Source organism: Bos taurus, chromosome 20 (assembly GCF_002263795.3).
Source record: "Bos taurus isolate L1 Dominette 01449 registration number 42190680 breed Hereford chromosome 20, ARS-UCD2.0, whole genome shotgun sequence".
In the NCBI taxonomy this organism is placed as follows: domain Eukaryota; kingdom Metazoa; phylum Chordata; class Mammalia; order Artiodactyla; family Bovidae; genus Bos; species Bos taurus.
In genome coordinates this window covers 20,288,838-20,312,469 of record NC_037347.1, presented here as the reverse complement: position 1 = coordinate 20,312,469, position 23,632 = coordinate 20,288,838, and the positions used below count along the sequence as shown (strand labels likewise).

At 38.0% G+C, this 23,632-nt stretch overlaps 1 protein-coding gene across 17 annotated transcripts in view; it reads right to left on the bottom strand.

Annotated features, from left to right (window-relative positions):
* The window catches only part of PDE4D (phosphodiesterase 4D), a 1,605,399-nt gene that overhangs the window by 5,300 nt on the left and 1,576,467 nt on the right, over positions 1–23,632 (bottom strand). For 16 of the 17 annotated variants that reach the window (XM_059878811.1, XM_059878808.1, XM_003587511.5 and 13 more), the window contains 8 exons: positions 12,357–12,450; positions 10,804–10,976; positions 9,748–9,846; positions 8,415–8,579; positions 7,100–7,199; positions 1,846–2,000; positions 971–1,093; positions 316–498 (listed from right to left, as the gene is read on the bottom strand). In XM_059878811.1, the coding sequence (XP_059734794.1) occupies positions 316–498; positions 971–1,093; positions 1,846–2,000; positions 7,100–7,199; positions 8,415–8,579; positions 9,748–9,846; positions 10,804–10,976; positions 12,357–12,450 (1,092 nt within the window). Of the gene's footprint in view, positions 1–315; positions 499–970; positions 1,094–1,845; positions 2,001–7,099; positions 7,200–8,414; positions 8,580–9,747; positions 9,847–10,803; positions 10,977–12,356; positions 12,451–18,905; positions 23,122–23,632 lie in introns of those variants that run through there. The other variant, XM_003587515.6, reaches the window with a different exon arrangement.

The following is a 23,632-nucleotide window of genomic DNA, read 5'->3' as shown; positions in this document are numbered from 1 at the left end:
GCCATGTATTCCACATGGATTCAAAAAACTTTATTCACTTATGAGAAGAGGTAGTTGAAATAATTCTACACATATGAATATGCTATACAAATCGAGTTATAATGAATAAATATACTGTTCTATGAATAGATATATGACCATACGGATATACATCCTAAGAATCAAAGAATTTTGAGGCTTGCAAACATGAAGTGGGAATTGAGCTTGTCAGAAAGAAGGTAATTAAGATCACCCCATAAAAGACTGAAGGAGGTGCAAACAAAGTAACCAAATGTTCCATGTAGCTGTGTTCTCTCTGAAAGCTTAAGGCATCACCTGTGATTTTTCCACAGATGCGTTGTGCTTGTCACACATGGGGCTTATCTCCATGCCCCGCTCCCTCTCTCGGTCCCCTTGGCGGAAGAACTCCTCCATGATGCGGTCCGTCCACTGGCGGTACAGCTGGAGAGGCTTGGTTGGGTTGCTCAGGTCGGCACAATGCACCATGTTCTGAAGGACCTAAAACAAACCAGTGCATGCTCTGTTTAGCACCCACTCCTTTTTTTTAAACTGGAAATTCACATCAGGTGACTGTGACACTTAAAAATACATGTTGTGTAAGAGTCGTTCCAGACGGCTCGACCATGATGTGTCTGTGTATGGTTCACACTTGTATTAATAGTCCCAAAGTATGCCACTTCTACCGCATCTAGGTATCATGAGAGAAACTGTTTACATGCTCACTTCATTAAATTCAGAGCTGCTTAAGTGGTTGGTTTTGTGGGATATTATTTTTTTTTAACGCTCTTCCACTTGCAAAGGCCAATAGGATTTTGTCTGGTTAATTCTCAGCATGAAGAATCTGGATAAAAATCCTGCTTATAACTACCAAAATTATAAGCTGGGAGAAAGGAGACATAAATCCTATCTAAGCTAGACACACAGACATGAGTGTGTACACACAGACACAGAACAAAGTCAAATGCTTTACCTGGATCCTATCAGAATAATTATCAAGAAGAAGAACTCCAGAACTCGTCACTTTCTTAGTTTCAACCATAGTTTTCAAATCGGCCAGTAGATTCATGTGCTTTGACATGTCTGTGGCAAGTACCTTAAAAGACAAACAGTGTTTTAATAAGTAAAAAATGCCCAGAGGAAAAAAGTCATAATTTGCACATGAAAATATCATGGAGAACATGAGAAGAAATGGAGAACAATTCTGTCATCTAATAGCCCTGTGCGGGAATCCTTTACTACTTCTTGGGCCAGAATCTACTCCTCTTTGCTGTCAAGTTTCCTGGAAGCTCAGATAAATGTGTACAATATACAGAAACATTAATCACTAGCAGCCACTCTCATGGTGATAAAAAGGGCTCTTTCTCTGGATAAGACATCATCACATTTTGAAGTTTTTTAATTTCTTGGACTAGAAAGTGGTTACTGGACTACAATGGAGTGATTCACAGGTTGCTTACAGAATACTTTAGGAACAATATTCTGGTTAATTTTCTGCTTATTTAAGACATGTAATATCTCCATTTCTCTGCATGTACAAAGCTGAACAGATAAAGTTTCTGATAACCAGAGATTTCCCTGTGTCTCATGAAAAATGCATAGAGAAAAGACGAATGTCATGGATGTTTCTGCATGGCACTTCTGCTGACAGAGGTTTTTTCATTATTCTTAACTCCAGACTGTTAGCAGCAGAGCATCACTGCCAGCAGCAAGGCCAGCCTCTGGGACAGAAAGGGCAGCAATATCTTGAAATGTACAAGAAACTTTTATTTGATTGTCATCTCTTTCTTTTTTTAAGAAAACATCATAGATCACAGTTCTCTTTTTTGCTTTTTATCAGTTACTCACAATGTCAATGACCATCTTCCTTAATGACTGTCTTTGCTTTTTGGTCAAATTCTGGAAAATGTCACAGTTTTCTTCCTGAAGCAACTTAAAGCCCACGGCCAAATGATGGTTCTCCAGGACAGAAGAATCATTGTACATCAAGGCAAGTTCAGAGTCTTGAAAGAAAGACAAGAGGTAGAAGGTCAACAAAGCCATTTATGCTAAGTTTATCTAATTTTTCATATTCTGAGATATCTGGGGTTTTAGGAAGCAATTTCTCCTAAATGTTTCTACTTGCATTCCCATGACATTACAACACCTAGAAGAGAGTCCCCTAGAATCTTGAGAGTGGGCTTAACGCTCTTGGCAAATGATAAGTCAGTTCACACTGAGGCTTCGCCTTCTTCTGTTCTAAAGGGAAAGAAGAGTTAGGTGAGATTACCCTGAACCTCCTCTCCAGATCTGCTAGAGGCAGCTCCATAAGCTCAGCAGTAGAAAACATCATTCCTAACATCTGTAACACATCCAGAACAGAAGATGTATTCCTGATAAAGGTGGACTATCTATCTGATCTTTTATGTAATGTAAAGATCATGTGCCTTAGGGTAATTTGTACTCCAAGAGTGTACAAGACCAGCTTGGAACATATGAACAATATCAGGGTCTGTTCATGCTTGTACTTGTTTTGTTCACAGGATAGCTTTGTTCATTTTTCCATTTCCTTGTCCACATGTCTTGGCAATCACTATAAACATGTATGTTGCACATCCAAGATGCACACTGAGAGTTTCACACGGAGCCGGGTTTTGAGTTGTCTACATAACTCCAAGGTGAAGATTCGGCTGCTCCCCCATGACTGTCCTGGACCTCTGTTTTTTTTTTTTTTTTTTCAATGAGAAATCCTACCTCTTTCCTAGTTCCTGTAAATAGCAGACTCAGGTCTATTAAAGTAGTCATTAAAAAAAAAAATGGTGCTTTATCTTGTTTCCACTTAAGTCACTGTAAAAACTAACACATGTATTGGATCTTTCTTTTGACTTGTGTGGAAAATATACATTATTTTCTAAGAAAGAAATACTCAATACTGCTCAATGACTATTTTAAAGAAGCTAGGAAGGAGACGTGAGAGTCAAGACACACTTTGACTGAGATTCTATGATTTTACATTTATACAGAAAAATAACGTTCTATATACAAGCTACAAATACAGTGGCGGAAAGCTTTTTTATCAATGAGATCAGTGAAATAAAGAGTATGTACTATCACCAGGTCCAGCTCTACCTTCATACAGTAAAATGTCTCTGCTCTTGAACTTCAAAAGTCATATGATTTGAATAGATGACTAATGTGTTCAAATGTGTGAGGAAACCTTTCTCCCCCACACCTAGGCAGATTCGCTAGAAACAGAAATTTTACTTGTTTTCCAAGTAAAATTTAATGCTATATATATGCTGACACTGCTTTATTGTTTCAGAAAATAACGCTTATATTTATCTTTTTAAAGGTAAATATCCTCTACTGTGCTCTATTCAACACATTATGATGCTATTTACATTTTATGGATTTATTTACATAGTATTGTCCTTGAAAAAGATTTATGCAGCTTCTCACCTGGAATTTCAACTTCCTTACATCCAATTCAGAATCCTCCACTCCCCTAAATCATTGATAAAAGCTTAAAGCCTCTGCCAGGTAGAAATGATCGCTCTGTTTTCACAACCTTCAGCATGTTTACAAGGAGTGTATGTGTCATTAATATTAAATCACCTGGTGCCTAAAACTAACACAACCGGAATGGTTAATGAAAACTATCGCCACAACTGAGAAGCAGAGGGGTATTTGGCCTGGGAATCAGCCAGGTGAGCCCAAGTGCCCTTCCGCCCTGGTGAGCCATGCAGTCTCCTTAAAATTGGACAAGTGACCTCCCATCTATGGTAGGTCTGATCTGATGATTAGAAGTCTTTATTACAAGAAACACAGGTTCAACCTTTAGCTTTGGACAAGATGGCAGCCCCAGCTCCAGGTTAGGAGCTGAGAGTGTGTGCTAGTTTGAGCCACTCAATCCATCCACAAAAGAAAGAGAAAACACAAATTTAATGTCTATAAAAAGTTTACTGTAAACTAAAAATAATCACATAATTCTGATAGAGTATTTCATACAGCTGTTTATTATAAGTTTGCAGTTATTAGTGAGACTCTCCTTTTCTGAGAGACTGTATTCTTGTATTTAAGGGCTTCCCTGGTGGTGCAGAGGTTAAAGCATCTGCCTGCAATGTGGGAGACCTGGGTTCGATCCCTGGGTCAGGAAGATCCCCTGGAGAAGGAAATGGCAACCCACTCCAGTGTTCTTGCCTGGAGAATCCCATGGACACAGGAGCTTGGTGGGCTACAGTCCACGGGTCGCAAAGAGTCAGACACGACTGAGCGACTTCACTCACTTCCCTTTCACTTTAAAACATGCTGTGAAAACTAAAACTTAACTTGTGTTAGAGGCTACTAAGCCTCTTCTGAGTTCTGAAACAAAATGCTTTCTGGCTTGATCTTCCTGACCCAGGGATCGAAAGAACCCGGGTCTCCTGTATTGCAGGCAGATTCTTCACCGTCTGAGCCACCAGGGAAGGCCAATTAAAAGCTAACTAAGGCAATAATTCTCATAATGCCCTGGGGCTCTTATCAACCCTGGGATAACTTTCATCTACCAGATGATACTGATTCATTCTCTCAGGCATTACACAGCCCTATCTCACCCCACCCTCAAGAAAATATCAGCAATCCAAAGCTGGCCTGGGAACTGCTGACTGCCCTGTGTGGCTGAGACCCCACAGAAAGGAGATGGGCACAACATCACTGGCTAACAAAGTGCCTCCAGAAGCGCAGTCTATAATCCTTCTACCTCAGGCAGGTCATCAGTAAAACGACCTTAAACAGACACCCTTGGCCACTGTCCTGTGTGTATAATTACCCTCTACTGTCTCCATTGGAGAAGGAAATGGCAACCTACTCCAGTGTTCTTGCCTGGAGAATCCCAGGGACGGGGGAGCCTGGTGGGCTTCAGTCTATGGGGTCGCACAGAGTCAGACACGACTGAAGCGACTTAGCAGCAGCAGCAGTCTCCATTATTTATTCTCAGTTGTCTCAAACTTTAAAGGGCATGAGATTCATGTGTGGACTGAGGCTTTGCTAGTTTAAACTGCAGACTCCACGGGTACCCTGCTGCCAGCCTAGGCCCATCTGCCCTTAGAGGGTCCATAATAAAGAATAATAGAGTTGGTCCTCATTTTTCCTGAAAAATTTAACAGAATACTTGGAAGACAGTGACTTTATTATCAGTTGTTTTAATTTGTTTTCAATTCTTAATTCTAATGTTATAATATGGGAAGATACAATATTTAGTATAATAGGATGCAAATAAAACACTTAAGTCTGAATATTGGTGTTATTAATTTAAAGAAAAAAGCCTACTTTTCTTAATGCAAGAGTTAAGACAAAATTTATATGTATTTGTTAAAAACATTAAGATATACCTAAGAAGCAAAATAATGAATCAGTCCAGGATAATAAAAAATTGCCAGTGTACATTTTACTATATGACCTTTCTGTTCTAACAGAAAGGACACAATCAACCCTAACCTAGGAGACAATGTAAACTCATGTGTTGATATACAGTAATGTTTTGTTGACTCCTGAAAGCACCCTATTATAGGTTCTCAAAAGGTAGCTAAGACATGAAATGCACTGACTATCCATCCATTTTTGGAAACCTATGACTTTCCCAATTCTCCTACACATGCGTGAGTCACCAAAGTGCATTTTGTTATAGGGTAGTCCAGAGGCTATTAAAAATATACAAATATATAAATAAGCCAAAAGATCTGAATCTCTCAAAGCAAGGCTATATTTAAACTTCCCCTTTAAATCTGGCTGCAGCAAAGCACTGGGAATGAATGGTGGAGGAACAGACACTACAGGAGCTAGACTGCTATGGGGCAGGAGAAGGCTGTTTTCCACAACTCAGTAAAAAGCAAAGACAGATTCTTAACAGATAGGAAAAAACAAGAGCTTTTTATTTTATTTTTTCACATACAAAAGTGACTTTTATAACATTAATCTACTGTGCTGGGAGGGAATTATATAATGGTACATTTAAATTATTTACCAATTAACTTCAAGTACAGAGAGAATGGGCTTCCCTGGTAGCTCAGCTGGCAAAGAAACCCCCTGCAATGCAGGAGACCCTGGTTCAGTGGAGAATCCCCATGGACAGAGAAGCCTGGCGGGTCCAAGTCCATGGGCGTCACAAAGAGTCAGACACGACTAAGTGACTAAGAGCACAGAAAGAACAGAATTTCTGTAAAACAATCTCTTTGCCAAAAGCCTCACCCAAATGCTACTAATATTCCCTACAGGGGTTTGCAGTGCAACTGTGTGTTAAGAGGTGTCCCACATCGAACAGTCTCTTCTGTGCGTTCTTTCCAAATCCATTGATGACTTATTTTACAAAATGTCACCAGTGAGAAAAAAATCAACGGTTAAGAAATATTAAAAGAAAAAAACAAACAGTATGTCAAAACAGAACCTCATACTGCCCTCAGCATGAGATTTAAAAAGGGAAGAAGAGGAAAGAACATGGTGGAGAGAAGAAGGAGTTACAGCCTCTGAAGAGGATTAAGTCACAACCTACATAAAATGAGGAATTTAACATGCATCCTGATAACTTCTTTTATTTAAAACTCTGAGGGTAGGATTTCCCTGGTGGTCCAGTGGTTAAGAATCCACCTACCAATGCAAGGGACATGGGTTCAATCCCTGGTCAGCGAACTAAGATCACACATGCCACAGGGCAACTAAACCTGTATGCCACAACTAGAGAGACCGCATGCCACAACCAGAGAAAGCTTGTGAGCTGCAACAAAGACCCAGCACAGTGCCCGCACCCCCACCCCCCCCCAAAAAAAAGAAAAAACTTTAGGAGCAATATACCTAAATCTTTCTGCAAACTTTCACTTTCAATTGCTCTGTCTACTAATGTGGTAATATAGTATTTCAAGAGAAGTACTGGAATGCATGTTTTTTCAAACATCATATGCCTCATGGGCTAGAACAGTAATTTTTTAGAGCTATATAACATTAATGTGCAGTCACTGTAATGCATATATACACATTTCAAAAGAACATGACTCTGGAAACACCCTACACTTATAAAAACCCTCAGTCACTCTAAAATGTAAAAAGGAAAATTTTTTCTGCAAAAATGAAGAAGTTTCACTTCACTTACTTGTATTGATCAGAAACTGATTGGACACACCAGGATGATCAACGTCATGGATTGCACTGGCAAAAATTGCTGCAAGAATCTCCAAATCTGTAAACACAGCCTGAAAGAACGCAGACAATATTAGATAAAGTTACTATTCTATAGTAATATAAATTAAAGGTACATAGGAATGGGAAATTCCTTCCCAGACTCTGATGGAAAACAAAATGAAGCTTCAAAATATATTATTATCATATTCCAGGATGGCAGACTTTCAGAAAATGAGCTCCTCATGGCCTTTTTAAATGTAATCTTGGAGGAAATATTTTATCTGATCTTATTATAATTCAAGATCACACCTTTTCCATGGTTATATTTTTAAAATATTTAAAAAGGATATCTGCCAATAGTTTTAGAAAATAATAACTTATTTTAAAAGTATTTAAGATGTTCAAGGATATTCTGAAAATGTACATAAAATTAATGACACGAGCAATTATTTTCTTCCATTCAAAACAGGGACTCTCAATCTCAGAGAAACCAACATCTGCAGTCAGATAAGTCTTTGTTGTGCAGATAGGTCTTTGCTGTGGGAGGCTATCCTGTGTGTTACGAGGTGTTTAGCAGGGCCCCTGGCCTCTACCGATGAGATGCCAGTAGAATGTACCCCCAAACTGTGACAGCCAAAAATTTCTCCAGTATTGCCAGATGTCCCTGGGAGGAGCGGGGGAGTCGGAGTAACGGGAAAATCACCCCCAGCTGAGAGCCTCCCACTCAAACAATAAGGTATTAACCCAGTTTTATAATGAAACAATCTGAACTATAAACTACATTAGCAAAAGAGAGTCACTCTCCCAAATGATTAAGGAAATCAAATTGCTTTAATAAACATTCAATGGAACAACTTCATAGGATTTGGTGACATTAAAGATATGTTTCTTTCTAGTGAGTTCTATGAAAAGTATCAATGCATAGCTTCTATTTTATAAAAATAATCATCTTTGGATTATAAACAAAAAAGTCATCAGACTAAATTCCCAAGAAGCCCCAAACTAATCAAAACTGAGTAATCCAGGTGTGCTTTATGGAATGTTCACTAGATCATTTCAAAGAGGCAATATCATAAACAGATGAATCCCTAAGTCTTTGATTATTATCCAAGACAAATTCATCAAAGACTCAGCTGTTTAATTACCACAATGACATCCCCCTCCCAACTTAATAATATTTCCAGGAAGCCAGTTGCTGTTTGCCCTGCATGCCCTTCAGTATGAAAGTTGAAGAACCACTGTGAGTGGCAAGTTACTGTTCTTGAAGGTTTAGAGACCAAGTGTACCTCTAAAGCAGGTGTAGACAACAGCACGTGCGTTGACTGGACGACATCTGCAGCGTGAATATTATTGTGGTAGGCCACATCAGCGTGGTAATGATCTTCCAGGGTCATTAGGTATGTAATTAAAGTGTCTACTGGAATTTTAAATGTTTTTAATAAATCCCGTTCCTGCAAAAGAAATCCTCTTAGCATTTTGTATCTTATAGAAAAGATTTTCCATACAGTGTGTTAACAACAGCAACAGAAATCACCCCCTGTGCCATCTATGGATAACCCAGAAATGAGAGAAGCACTCTCTCAATGTCTAGTGAGGACAATGAAAACCCATGGGGTGATCCAGAAACTGCAGGGACAAAACCAGAATACAGTTGTCCTTCTGGAGCCCAGCAAAGCTTTGCCCAAAATATATGGTGTCAGGAATGAGCTGCCAACTATCAAGTGTCCGTGTCCTGGGACCCTGAAGGTAGCTTCAGTCCACCACCCCAACTGGGCCACTGGGTCAAAGCACGTGAGACACAACATTCTCTTGAGGGCTGGAGACCTCAGCCCCAAATTCTCATATAAATCCTAACCCTGAACTGGGGCAAAAACCTGACAAGAATGAGAAACTGATTTGAAGAAGAGAGCAGTCCACAAGACAGTGGCTGAAGAAATTACATAACTAAGGTTAGTCAGCAAGGGGCTTATTCAATTTGTAAAGTTAACACTCCATTCTCTGTGCAAGGGAGGGTCATGTGGATGATTTAAAAATTTTTTTATTTTATGATTTTAAAATTATTTTAATGAATTGCTTCATTTGCCCACATATCTTTTTCTTCAATGGGAAAAATAATACAATTGATTTATTTGTGTTTTACCCACACTCTAACCTTCTTGTATCCTTATTTGCCCCTTGGTATATAAGGGGCAGGAGAAGGTAATGGCACCCCACTCCAATACTCTTGCCTGGAAAATCCCATGGACGGAGGAGCCTGGTGGGCTGCAGTCCATGGGGTCGCTAAGAGTCGGACACGACTGAGCGACTTCACTTTCACTTTTCACTTTCATTCACTGGAGAAGGAAATGGCAACCCACTCCGGTGTTCTTGCCTGGAGAATCCCAGGGACGGGGGAGCCTGGTGGGCTGACGTCTATGGGGTCACACAGAGTCGGACACGACTGAAGTGACTTAGCAGCAGCATATAAGGGGCAATATATATCCCTTATATGTTTCAGCAAATAAAAAACTATCAAAATAAGTAAAAGAGGGTGAGTAGTGAAGAAGATAAATGCATGCACAATTCACAGACTGGACATTATGTCACCAAATAAGAGGCGATAGAACTTAACCACGTTACCTGAAAAATGGTGTGCATGATAACAGTCAAAGGTCGGTTCCCAGACAACTCTGCTATTCTGAAAACATGAAGACCCCATTTGTTCACATCTTCTAGTTCCTGGGGTTAAGGAAAGGTAAGAACAAGTTTGGATGCAGAAGTAGAACATGAAAGAATGAACACAGTCATTTAAAAATTACTGACTTTAATGAAGAGATTGTTAAGACTTTTTTTCAAAAGTTCATTTCGAATGTAATGGATGCACCACGTAAGTAGAGGCAAACTTGAGGCAAATCACATGCTAGAGACTGAATGGTGTTGCTCAACCTTATATCTCTGACAAAACAGTATATTTACACACTTGAAATACTGATCTCAAGTATTTCTCCAGTAGTTAAAACGTATTCTCAAAACCTTAGCTAGTTAACTAAAAGTAACTAGTTAAGTTAGTTAACTAAAGGTAACTAGTTAAGCTAGTTAACCTTAACTAGTTAAAACATATTCTCAAAAACTTTAACTTAAACTATTCAAACAATCAAATGTAGATGCAAAAAGAAAGAACATCAAGCCACCTGTCTCTATATATTAATTAAATTCAAGTGATTTATTTTTCCTCTTGATGGTTTATTTTGGAGATCCTTCTCTAAAAGCTCATGTTCCTCTACCTTATTCTTTCTTAAAATTTATTTACTTTTAATTGGAGGATAATTACTTTACAATATTGTGTTGGTTTCTGCCATATATTAGCATGAATCAGCCATAGGCATACACATGTTCCCTCTCTCCTGAACCTCCCTCCCACCCCTACCCCATCCCACTCCTCTAGGTTGTCAGGGAGCACTGAATTTGAGCTCCCTATGTCATACAGCAAATGCCCACTGGCTATCTAATTTTACATATGGTAATGTATATGTTTCAATGCTATTCAAGTGATTTAGCAAGAGCTTTATGAAGTGCTTTCCCATCTACCAGAAAAATCCCCATGAATTATTAATAATAAGCTTTTTCATTTATTTAAAACAGAAGGAATCAAAGTTCACTACATATTTCTGATCATGGTACTTGAAATCATCTTACCTTGGCAAGGACGTCTTCTTGTTCAGTTTTGACCCCAAACCTTGGGATGCTTGAATTGGTCAAACTGGAGCTGTGCATCAACTTCTTGACCCCACTGATCTGAGACATTGGCCTTTTCTTTTTCTCCTTTTCCTTCTGAGTCGGAGAAGGAATTTCCACTTCATGTTGCTTATCTTAAAAATTTTAAAAATATTCTACACTTAGTATTAATTCTGCCTAGTTTTTTTTTTCTCCAAACATGCATAACTAGGCAGATTTTAATTGATCATTATACACTCTAGGAAATATTTCCAAGTAAAACTCCTCTTAAGGAAGTTGAGTATTTACAGTTTGATGTGGACTTAATTTGATACTCTGAAACACAAAATTAAGCAAATAAATTCTACTGCATAATAATTAACATCAAATAATTCAGTGACCACAACTTTGAAGGTCCTAATACTTAAAAAAAAAAAAAAAAAACTTATGATTGCTGACTTGGAAAAGGCAAAATATATTGGTTATTTCTACTGCTCATCAATTCCATTCCTGTCCAAAATTCACTTCCTGGTGGGAAAGCTGCTTTTGCCAAGTAAGAACTCCAGTTTCAACACCTACTTTGAAATGGCAGAAACTTCGAGCACAAACTGAAAACAGCAGTGTGTGAACCTAACGGGCCATTCTGCGGGAGCATACACAGTCTATCTGAAGGAGTCAGACTGTTTCTGCTACTTTACATTTTCTATAGGATAGTGATGTGGGGGATATATAATGTAACAAGGTTATATGGGGAGCACAGAGAATCTCCAATATTATCTGATAAGTAAATATCATATTCACAAGAGCTAATTGTTGTTTTCAACTAGGACATCAGATGGTATCAATACACTCATTCACTATTTCAAGGCAGTGCCTCCTTTAACTTTTCCTTACACAGAGCGTGTATCCAAGAAATGTCTGTTTAGTGAATGTGCTAATTAGCTATTACAGCAGTTTTGTTTTGAAAGTAAGTTCAGATCAAGGGTATGTTCAAGTTATTGGCTTGTTCTACCTGCATTTTCTTTCTGGATGGAGGATGGAGTGGTGGTGTCCCAGTGCACCATGCTCTCAGCTACCATCATCAGCAGGCTTTTCCTCAGCAATTGTGTTACATCTCTCTGCCTCCCCAGCCTACCAGGCATGATTCCCATTGGACTACAAACTCGTTGAGTTTAGGGACTATTTTTAACTGATTATTAAATACCTACTGTCCAGCAATGGCTGGCATTTAACAAGCATTTGTTGAATGCATGAATAGCTCTCTTTAAAAAATACATTTTTCAGTTGAGTACTTTGGAAAAATGGGAAATATACAACTTTAATTAAGGGAATCTCTAAAGTCTTGAATGAAACTAAAAGATAAAAAAAGGTACTTTGTCACCTTAGGTTCTAAAACTTAGAGGCTCATTGATTTGATGACTGAAAACAAATGGAATTCCTAACTCTTATTGAGTTCCAAAACAAGTTTGTACCCCAATCTACCTCTAAAGACAACCAAACAATAAAAAAGAAAAAAATTAAATTGTTATGCTCACCTAAGAATGTGTTTGATATATACTCTGACACTTGATTTCCAGACCGACTCATTTCAGAGAGATGGGTGAGCTCTCGATTAAGCATCCTTTTAAACTGAAAAAACAGAAAGATAAAATGAAATAACAGAAGAGGAAAGTTTAAGTGAAATAACATGAGCATATGCTAAGATATGGAAAATATGCCAAAGAATCTTTAACACATCCTGACTCTTTAGGTCAGTGTTATCCAATAGAACTTTCTACAATGATGAAAAAATGCTATACTCTCCACTCTCCAGACATTAGTGGCTAGGAGCCAATAGCTATATGTGGCTATCAAGCCCTTTAAATATGGTTAGTATAAAGGAGGAGCTGAATTCTAGATTTTATTTAATTTTAATGAATTTAAACTGCAAAGTCACATGAAGCTAGGGGCTACCATAAATGGACAGCACACATTTAGATATTCAAGGAGGACACTGGGGGGAGAATGCATAAAAATAGCATGAATTATTAGCATTTAGAGAAGAGAAAAAACTAATTTATAAACACACAAAAGGGTTGCCACACAATAAAACATGGTATGTTTTTTATCAATTAATTTATCATTAGCAGAAATGAATATGTATACTGATCAGAGATTAAAATGTAGTCTTTTCCCCGAAAGCAGAACTGAGCAGATTTGAGTACTCTACTAGACTATAGAGAAAACATTTGAACAGATAATACATAATGTTTCCTTTTTAAAGTTTTTTAAGTAGGGATTTACTGGTTTTCAGCATCCAAAGAATTTACCAATTCATCACCATAAGTCCCATAAATACAATTGAAAATAGACCTGTTCAGCTGAAACATCATTGCTTCACAGTTTATTTTACTGGTTCCCTGGTGCCTATTTTATCCAAAGAAACATATCTACCACCTGGAATTTATCTATCACCAGCACATGGCATTATCAAAACCGGAATTCTCAACGATGTTACGCTTTCCTAGCCATTATTGCTTCTCAATGTATCTTCCTTTGACTTCCCAAATAACTCAAATAGACCTTTTAATATACCTTAATATTTCTTTTAATGTACTAAACAATATATTTTCTCTATATAGAGCAAAAACTAAATACTTGATCACAAAAAAGCCTTTAAAATTGTGAATTTCATCATAAATCCTCAATTAACGCTGGGGTAAAGAGAGTAGTGAATCATCATTTAGTAATGTCTGAAATGCATTTTTAACTCAGTATTTAGTTTATTAGAATTTAAAAAAAATTTTGGCTCTGCACAATTCATCCCAAGGTGTTATATAAACTCAAGATAATTTGGCAAATCACTTCCAGAGTTAATCTTATTGATCATCTAAATTAGGTATCAGAATTGATCACTGTAAAGTACTGAGATCAATAAAAAATTTCAGTATACTGTTGGATATAAGAAATGCATATTAGCATTTTCCTGCAGTCAAAATTGAAGAACCAGCTATAACCAACAGAGATACCTCTGGTTGTTAATTTACAGACTGACGATGCTCATTCTCAAACTCAGAAACACAAAGTTCACTTCTGTTGTGTATTTTTTTTTTTATAACTTGCTCTGATTAAAAAATGCATGTAGAACTCATGTATATCCTCACTGTCTCACTGCTATTAACTGTATATAATTAGCTATGCCTTTTTCCTTTGTGTATATTTGTTGAAACATAGTTGACAATATCCTGGGTTTTTGGTATACAACATAGTGATTTGGTATTTTAATATTAATAGATTCTGTACCAAACAAAGTTATTATAATATCATTGGTTATATTCTGTGCTGTATATTATATTTTGCCATGTGTGTATATTTACATGTGTGTGTGCGCGCGCGCGCACACACACACACACACACACACACACACACACACACACACACACAGTGGAATATTACTCAGCCATAAAAAAGGAGAATGGAATCTTGCCATTTGTGACAACTTGGATGGACCTGGAGGGTTGTATGGTAGTGAAACAAGTTAAAGACAAATACCGTACGTTATCACTTATATGCAGAATCAGAAAATGAATGAATAGAACAGAAACAGGCTCACAGATACATAAAAACCACTGGTTGCCAGACTTGGGGAATAATGGATGGGTAAAATAGAAGAAGGGGATTAAAAGGTGCAAACAACCAGTTATAAGATAAATGAGTCACCAAATGTATGTATATTTTATATTTTAAAATTGGCATGGTCACTGCTTTGTAGACTGCAAAATACCAATTTTAAAATAAACATACATTTTGCTTATTGTCACTGAGCATTATATATTATGATCCACTGGGGGAAAAAGTAAAATTTGGAACCTTTCAAGAAAGTTCATAAAGATAATACCAAGTGTTCAAAATATTTTCTGCCCATTTTTTATGCAGTTATATTTTCTTAAACAATTTACAGGCTATCATTTATGAGTGTGTAAGATCATTTAACTCACACTGGCACACAGTAGATGCTCAATATTATTTGAATTTTATCTCCTGGTTTCCTAGGCCTTTTATAGTGATAGTTTAATTTTATCATTGCAGGAATGGACAGAAGATCTAACTGTATTTAAACCAACATAAAATATATACCTAAATATCTAGCTCCCCTACCAATACCAAAAAATAATTTAGGGTATTATTCATATAGAAAATGGTCACTATATTAAAAAGCAGAGACACTACTTTGCCAACCAAGGTCAGATTAGTCAAAGCTATGGTTTTTCCAGTAGTCATGTATGAATGTGAGAGTTGGACCATAAAGAAAGCTGAGTGCCAGAGAATTGATGCTATTGAACTGTGATGTTGGAGAAGACTCTTGAGAGTCCCTTGGACAGCAAGGAGATCCAACCAGTCAATCCTAAAGGAAATCAGTCCTGCATATTCATTGAAGGACTGATGCTGAAGTTGAAATTCTAATACTTTGGGGCCACCTGATGCAAAGGGCTGATTCATTAGAAAAGACCCTGATGCTGGGAAAGATGGAAGGCAGGAGGAGAAGGGGACAACAGAGGATGAGATGGTTGGATGCCATCACCGACTCAATGGACATGAGTTTGAGCAAGCTCTGGGATATGGTAAAGGACAGGGAACCTTGGTGTGCTATAATCCATGGGCTTGCAAAGCAGGAGACCCAACTGAGCGGCTGAACAACAACAAAAAACCATGCCTAAGGGGCTTCCCAGGTGGTGATAGTGCTAAAGAACTGGCCTGTCAATGCACAAGATCCCTGGGTCAGGAAGATCCTAGAGGAGGGCATGACCACCCACTCCAGCATTCTTGCCTGGAGAATCCCATGGACAGAAGAGCCTGGTGGGTTACAGTTCACAGGGTCACAAAGAGTCGGACACAACTGAAGTGACTTAGAACTCAAGCACCATGCATAAGGCCTAAAAGGTATGTAAATATCTGTTTGATGAATGAAATTTTCTCCTGGAAAAAATCTACTTTTTAGGCAAAATACATTCAAGAGAGTCTGCTAAACCTCTAAAACATATATTTAATGAAATATCTCTTTGACCTGAAATTGTCCCTGCTATGAGACAGAAGTGGCCAGAGAGGACTGCCTGGTCACGACAGAATCCTTTCTTAAAAGTTAGGGGAATAAGTAAGATTTTCAGCCACTAGCCTAGCCATTCTACAGTCTGTTATACAGGAACCACTGTCCACCTGCCTTCCATGCATTTATTTGAATGTAACTAAAAAAACGTTGCAGCCTTGGTGGGGGGCAGTTGGTGCCACTCAAACAGTCAGATAGGAACCCAGTTTTTCTACAGAACTACTTTCTAACATGTAAGCAATTTGGTATAAGGAATACATTGCCATATGCCCAAGAAGAAAAACTGCATGGTATCTGCAGATATGCCACGCAAATTACTGTATTTAACTGGAAGAACATGAAAATGAAGTGTAATCTTCTTGGCAGTTTGATTATACAACTCATCAAAATAGCCAGTTGGTGCAAATAACTAAAGCAAAAAATTCCAGTGAAAGAATTCTGTTGTACAGACTGATAAATGACACGTTATATTCTGCTGATTATTTTTGCATCATATACATATATTCCCAGACTATCCTTTTCCCTTTGTTCAAAACCCCAAAGCATGGGTGGAGAAAAACCCTTCATTGCACACCTATCACCCTCCCAAGACTTGGGAGGTGCTCCAAGGAAGTCAACATTTCCTTTTAACATAATTAGATAACACAATATTTTAAGCAGACCTCTTTCTTCCCAAAAGTATAGGAGATTTCCTAAAAACAATTTTCAGAGAGTCAATTAAATTATAGCACAAAGAACTTTTCTAAAAGGAATCAAAATTGTTTATTTTTTTGTTTTTGCTACTGATATAAAACATATGGTCTAAGGGAAGCTAAATTAATAACCCCCAAAATTACCATCAGTGCTTCCTCAACTGGTAGTTCCTCTTACAATTTGGTTTTGGAGTGTATAGCTGGATGTGCTAACAGACAATAAACTAAATCACTCAACAATCATTTTTAAATCCAAGTGGAATTTCTCTCATTTTAAGATAACTACATACCAATTATTAACATAACTGTAAAACTGCCATGAGGGGGAAAATGATTAGAAAAGGTAATAAAATCTATTTTTCCTAGAATGCTTTCTAGGTTCTTTCTCAATTTATAGATTTAGAAGAGACAAAATATAGAACTGCTTTTCAAAAAGAACTGGTTGCAAAATGTAGAACAATTTAATTGAGCACTTAGATATCTCTAAAAGGACCTCTAAATATTTTAGACTGATGAATTATTCTGATTGTTTCTGATCTAAACAGTCTGAAATGATATGTAGAGTTATTGTTGCAACAAAGAATAAAGAGGAAGATCTCTAAGTGAATGCTTTCAAATCCTTTGTTCTCATTATGCATCAGAATGTCTGTATGCAGCAAATATAAAACATAAAGGAAAGGGAAAATGCAGTTGAACTGAATATTGAATATTGCTTTTTCAACTCCAGTTATCCAATTTATGTTTATTTAAGACTGTCAAGGAAACAAAACTAAATAATAAAAAAAATTAAAGTATTCCCAAATTTAATCCCTGTACTTCCCCCTCATGCCAATGTGCTACTTAGTGCATTATATATCTTCTAGTATATAATTAAGACAGTGGTAAAGGTCAAACATTAAGTAAATGCTTGTTTTTCCCCACAACATTCTGCTAAAAATTATTTGAATATGCTGCACTGTGACACACTACAAGTTTGGTGGATGCCAGCATTAAAAGCTAAAATAAACAGTGTATTAACCGCACAAAAACAAATCTTTCAAAATACATAATAAGACTAAATACATGTATATCTATCCTTCCTAAGTGTTTTTAGCAATATAATATTAAAAACATAAAGCTGCCAGCAAAATTTCTGCAAAAAGCATTAAAATTCTGTAGATTCTCGAAGGTATTATCCATAATTGTAACATGACTGTGAAGCCTTTCAAAAACTATCAAATATGAGCTGTATAGAAGCTAAGAAATTAATTCCAGAGAGACTGGGGAGGGGGATGCTTCTTTATTACTCTCTACACTTTTCTCTATTAAAAAAAAATTAAGCCAAGAAATGGCTAGCAAAATTCAAATAATGAAAATGACAAAATCTGGAATCAAGATTTTAAGGAAGGTGGAAAATCATGACTTTGGACAACTAAAACTGAAATAAGTTTTCTTAGAATGCAAGTAAATCTCACAGGAAAGAGGAAATTTTGCTTTAAAAAGAAACAAAGAAAATGAAAAATGTTTCAATCTGAAAGCCCTTAAAGTAATGGAAAAGGATTCTCTAAAAATGTGTATTGTGATTTGCTCAAACATTCAAGAATAAACTCCAGTTTCCGAAGTGATGTTTCATTTAGGACTGAAAAAGATTTTTCCACCTCAAGTCTATATTAAACAGATAGGATTGCCAGGTTAGCATTACCACAGGGCATGCAAGAAGCTTACCAAGCAGGAACATAACCTTATTAAATGCAGTGTACTAATTCATTTTTTGAGATTTAACAAATATAGCAGTTATCATATAAATTTACATCTTTCAGTTTTACAAATAGATCAAGTGTTCATTTACATAAAATATCACCTAAAAATTAAATACTGTCAATTTTATTGTCATCTATATCCAAAGGTTGGAAGAAAAAAAGAAAAAAACCTCATCAGGTAAAAGTAGTACAGCTTTTTAGAAAGAGGCATAAACTAATTTTTATAGACTTTAAATGCTACATACTAATTAGAGCCCATGTACCAGTTATAATTTATCCCAATTATTTATCTCCAATGGAATTACCTTGACACTTAAAAAAACACTCAAATCTACACAAGATAAAACAGAAGAAATGCTGAAAATTAAAAAGCTATTTTAACATACAAATTACAACTAATAAAAGTTATACAATTTCTCCTTATCTTGACCACTAAAAACACACATGTCTTCTGTAGCTCATGTCTAAAGAAAAGATTGCTTAGAAAGCTTTACTCCATAGTAATTTATTAAAATTATTAGTTATGTAATCAGAGTAATCAGGAGTTTACAAAGGCTAAATAAATCTTACCTTTATGTAGCCCCAAGATACTGACAGTAAATAGTTTGCTTCAGGCATTTTTGATTGATTATATAGAGAGTAAGTTCTAAAATAAGTATATCTTCAAAACCTTGATACTTAGCAATCTCCACAAGCAGAGTATGCAGATTTTTAAAGATTTTTGGTAATTAAGTACACATAAGAAAGCCTCGCATTAGATCCCATCCAGTCGGTTTCCCATTGAATACATGCCATTTGTAAAACTCCAGAATGCAAAAGAATTCAACCACTATTCTGAATAAAGACAATTCGTGTGATAAAGAAACATCTAAAGATCTAAGGGTCTGCATCTTTCTCTCCCTGAGCTCCAGGGCTTAATGAATAATGTATGTCAAGATGCTTAGCTGCAAGAAAGAGGAGTTCTGTCAAAAGCTACCAAATAAGGAACTGCAGGGAAGCCAGAAAGAGTGACAAGAAACCCCTCCCATAAAACCCCAACTATGCACCAATCACATTGCGTTCCTGGGTCTATCAGGGCAGGGGGCGTGGACTAGGCCCAGGCTGCTCTGTGATTGGTTGGCAAGGGTGACCCTCTGGGGAGGAGGTTTTTCTCTGGTAAACGCCATTTAATAATGGTATCCCTACAGCTCAGGCTGCCGCACGAAAAGATGAATGGGCTTTACTTCTCATTGTGATGAATAACCACCATAAAACTCTGCAGAATTCATAGTTCATTCTTAAATAAGAATTTCCAATCCTTTCAGAGTCATTTCTATGAATTTTAATATTCTCTGACTTTTCTTCAAAATAAAAGTTGCTCTAAAAAATTTAAATAAATAAAAGCTGCTCTAAAAATGGCAGACATTTTAATTGTCTCCCTCTGTCAAATCCAAAACAAGTGGTTTCCCCGGTGACACATATACAACTGAAGTTCTTCCTCAGTCCAACCTGATAGCATAGTGTAATTAGAAAATAGAATTAATGTCCAGAATTCATAAATGAAAGTGATGCACTTCTTCACCTGTGTGGCATTGCTATTCTTAGCTCCTTTTGTTTCAATTGTTATATGTGGTTGAGCTCCACAACCTTCCAAAAGCTAAGGGTGGGGATGATTTATTATAAATTTGATTGGAAGGAGGGGTGGAAACCTGAAAGCCAATGCACTGTATATGGTTCAAGAATGCAGAGCTCTGTGGACAGATTTCAGGATCTATGTTTTGATCAGAAGAGTATTTTTATGATTGTGTAAAGGTATAAGAGTGGCTGTTAAGAATACAGACTTGAGCTCAAAAGTAATCAGGTCTTTTACAAGAAGTAAATAAGAAATCTAAATTCCTTTGGGAAAAAATAATCTTTTCTATTTGGTTTGGGATAGCCTTGGATACGACTGAGCGACTTCACTTTCACTTTTCACTTTCATGCATTGGAGAAGGACATGGCAACCCACTCCAGTGTTCTTGCCTGGAGAATCCCAGGGACGGGGAAGCCTGATGGGCTGCCGTCTATGGGGTTGCACAGAGTCAGACACAACTGAAGCAACTTAGCAACAGCAGCAGCATTATTCAGTAACTTTTATATTAAAGAGGTCATACGGATAAGAAATAAGGGGAAAGTAGGGCAACCCACTCCAGTATTCTTGCCTGGAAAATCCCAGAAACAGAGGAGCCTGGTGGGCTGCCGTCTATGGGGTTGCACAGAGTTGGACACGACTGAAGTGACTTAGCAGCAGCAGCAGCTTTTGCTCTGTTTTAGCATGACGTCCTGTCCAGTCTACCTTTCCTCCATCTCAGTTTGTACCCACTTCTCTGTGTTTCTCTAACTTGTCGGTGTGGTGACTGCTCAGTCTTCCTACATCAGGTTTACCAGTCTCAGAAAGCACACCCTCATCAGAAACATGTCACCCCTGCCTCTTTGAACTTCTACTGGTCCTTTGCTGCCAAAGTCTTCAGCTGCAGTTCCCACCCAATGTATTCATTCCCAAAGTCCCAAAATCTTCTACAAAAAACAATGTTAAACTCCCATGTTTCACTAAAACTGCTTCCAGAAGAATGCAAAGGTCCTCCTCTTGCACTATTCTCTCATTCTCAACTTCTCTTTAGTGTTCAATAGTCTGATCACTCTCTCCCCTCTTTCTCACTCCCAGGACCTGCAGCTTCCAGATGAAGTTTTTCCTCCCACTTCTCTGACCTTTGTTGCCTTCAATTCATCTTCTAATCTAGGATACACACAAAGACTCTCTCCAGGGCAAACACTGTCTAATGACCTCTTCTAATGTGAAATTTAGGACCTTATTTACAAATGACTAAAGGATACTATTCCTGATGGAATGCCCTACCAGACACCTCAGACTTTTTCAAAATTGGTAGGTCCTTTTTCTATTCAAAGCAGCTCTTACTATGACTACTCCCATTTCACTCAGTGGGCCCATATTCCAGTGTCTCAAACTGAAATCTATGACTCTTGCTATTCAATAGGTATTTCATGTGAGTTGACCACTGTTAGATGTTTAATGTAATAATCCAACTGAATCCTTGAGTGACCCTGGTGTATTCCTGGTCTAGCACGTACCTTCCCTGCATGCTGTTACAAAGTTCTGTGTTCGACAGCAGGGCTTTTTCACTTACCCTTGTTCCTTTCCATTCCCACTCTCATCATCTAAATCCAAAGGCTTTAATAGGTGAAAGAAGTGGAAAGGACTTTCAATATCATCCCTCCAAACATCCTAATATCCACATAAAGTAATACCTAAAGAGACAGTGCTTTTCCCAAGTTCACTCAAGTACCAAGAACAGACTCTGAGTTGAAATCCTTTAGTGCATATCCCACGAGGAAGACTCTCACTTCTGTGTCAGTTTCCTCATTTGTAAAATTGGTTACTGTGGTAACTGTCTCCAAAGATGCCTCCTGATGAGCCACACGACCCTACACTGAATCTGAGCTGGCTTGGGTAACCAACAAAGGATGATGCCTATCTGTGGAGCCTGTCACAGGAAGTCTGGCAGCTCTCACCTTGGTCTCCATGAATGTGCTCTTGGGATCTCTGAGCCACCTTGTAAGAAAGCGTGAGTATTCTGAGACTGCCATGTTAGGAGGAAGCCCATGCTAAGTTTATGGAAAGGTTTCTGGGAGAGGGACCCAGAGAAAGAAATGGTGGTGGTTGGGGGAGGAGAAGATGGGAGGAGAGAAAGACAGAGAAAATGAGCAAGCACATAGGCATACTCAGCTATCTCCAGCCCTACCAGCCATGCCAGCCCCAAGCCAGACCTGAAAGTGCAGAATCTATCTTAGCCATCCAAGCAATTGTCCCTGTAGATGACTCCACCCCTCATCACCATCTGACTGCAAGCACATGACGGATTCTTACATGAGAATGTCGAGCCAAGCCCAACTAACCCATAAAACAATGCAAAATAATTTAAAAATAGATATTCTAAACCACAAAGTTTGAAGTGATATGTTATAGCAATAAATAGCCAGGACAACTATTATGAGGATTAAATGAGGTGTTACATGCAAAGCTTAGGCTTCCCTGGTGGCTCAGACGGTAAAGAGTCTGCCTGCAGTACGGAAGACCTGGGTTCAATCCCTGGGTCAGGAAAATCCCCTGGAGAACAGAATGGCAACCCACTCCAGGGTTCTTGCTGGGAAAATCTCATGGACAGAGGAGCCTTGCCGGCTACAGTCCATGGGATTGCAACAGAGTTGGACATGACTGAGCTACTTCACTTTCACTTTATATGCAGAGCACTGAAAACATCTGATACATAGTGATAAAAAGATATTAGGCTATGATGATAACATCGATGATCATGATAAATATTTCATTGCTGTGCCTATATTTTTTTAACTTTTTATGTTTTATTGGGGGTATAGCTGATTAACAATGTTGTGATAGTTTCAAGTGGACAGCGAAGGGACTCAGCCATACACATCAGTTCAGTTCAGTTTAGTCACACAGTCGTGTCCGACTCTTTGCAACCCCATGGACTGCAGCACGCCACGCCTCCCTGTCCATCACCAACTCCTGGAGCTTGCTCAAACTGATGCCTATCGAATTGGTGATGCCATCCAACCATCTCATCCTCTGTCATCCCCTTCTCCTCCAGCCTTCATCAGGGTCTTTTCCAATGAGTCAGTTCTTTCCATCAGGTAGCCAAAATATTTGAGTTTCAGCTTCAGCATCAGTCCTTCAATGAATATTCAGAACTGATTTCCTTTAGGATTGACTGCTTTGATCTCCTTGCAGTCCAAGGGACTCTCACGAGTCTTATCCAACACCACACTTGGAAAGCATCAATTTTTCAGCGCTCAGCTTTCTTTATAGTCCAACTCTCACATCCAGACATGACTACTGGAAAAACCATAGCTTGGACTAGATGGACCTTTGCTGGCAAAGTAACATCTCTGCTTTTTTAATATGCTGTCTAGGCTGGCCACAGCTTTTCTTCCAAGGAGCAAGCATCTTTTAATTCCCTGGCTGCAGTCACCATCTGCAGTGATTTTGGAGTCCAAGAAAATAAAGTCTGACACTGTTTCCATTGTTTCCCCATATAGTTGCCATGAAATGATGGAACCCAATGCCATGATCTTCGTTTTTTGAATGCTGAGCTTTAAGCCAACTTTTTCACTCTCTTCTTTCACTTTCATCAAGAGGCTTTTTAGTTCCTCTTCACTTTCTGCCATAAGGGTGGTGTCATCTGCATATCTGAGGTTATGATATTTCTCCTGGCAATCTTGATTCCAGCTTGTGCTTCATC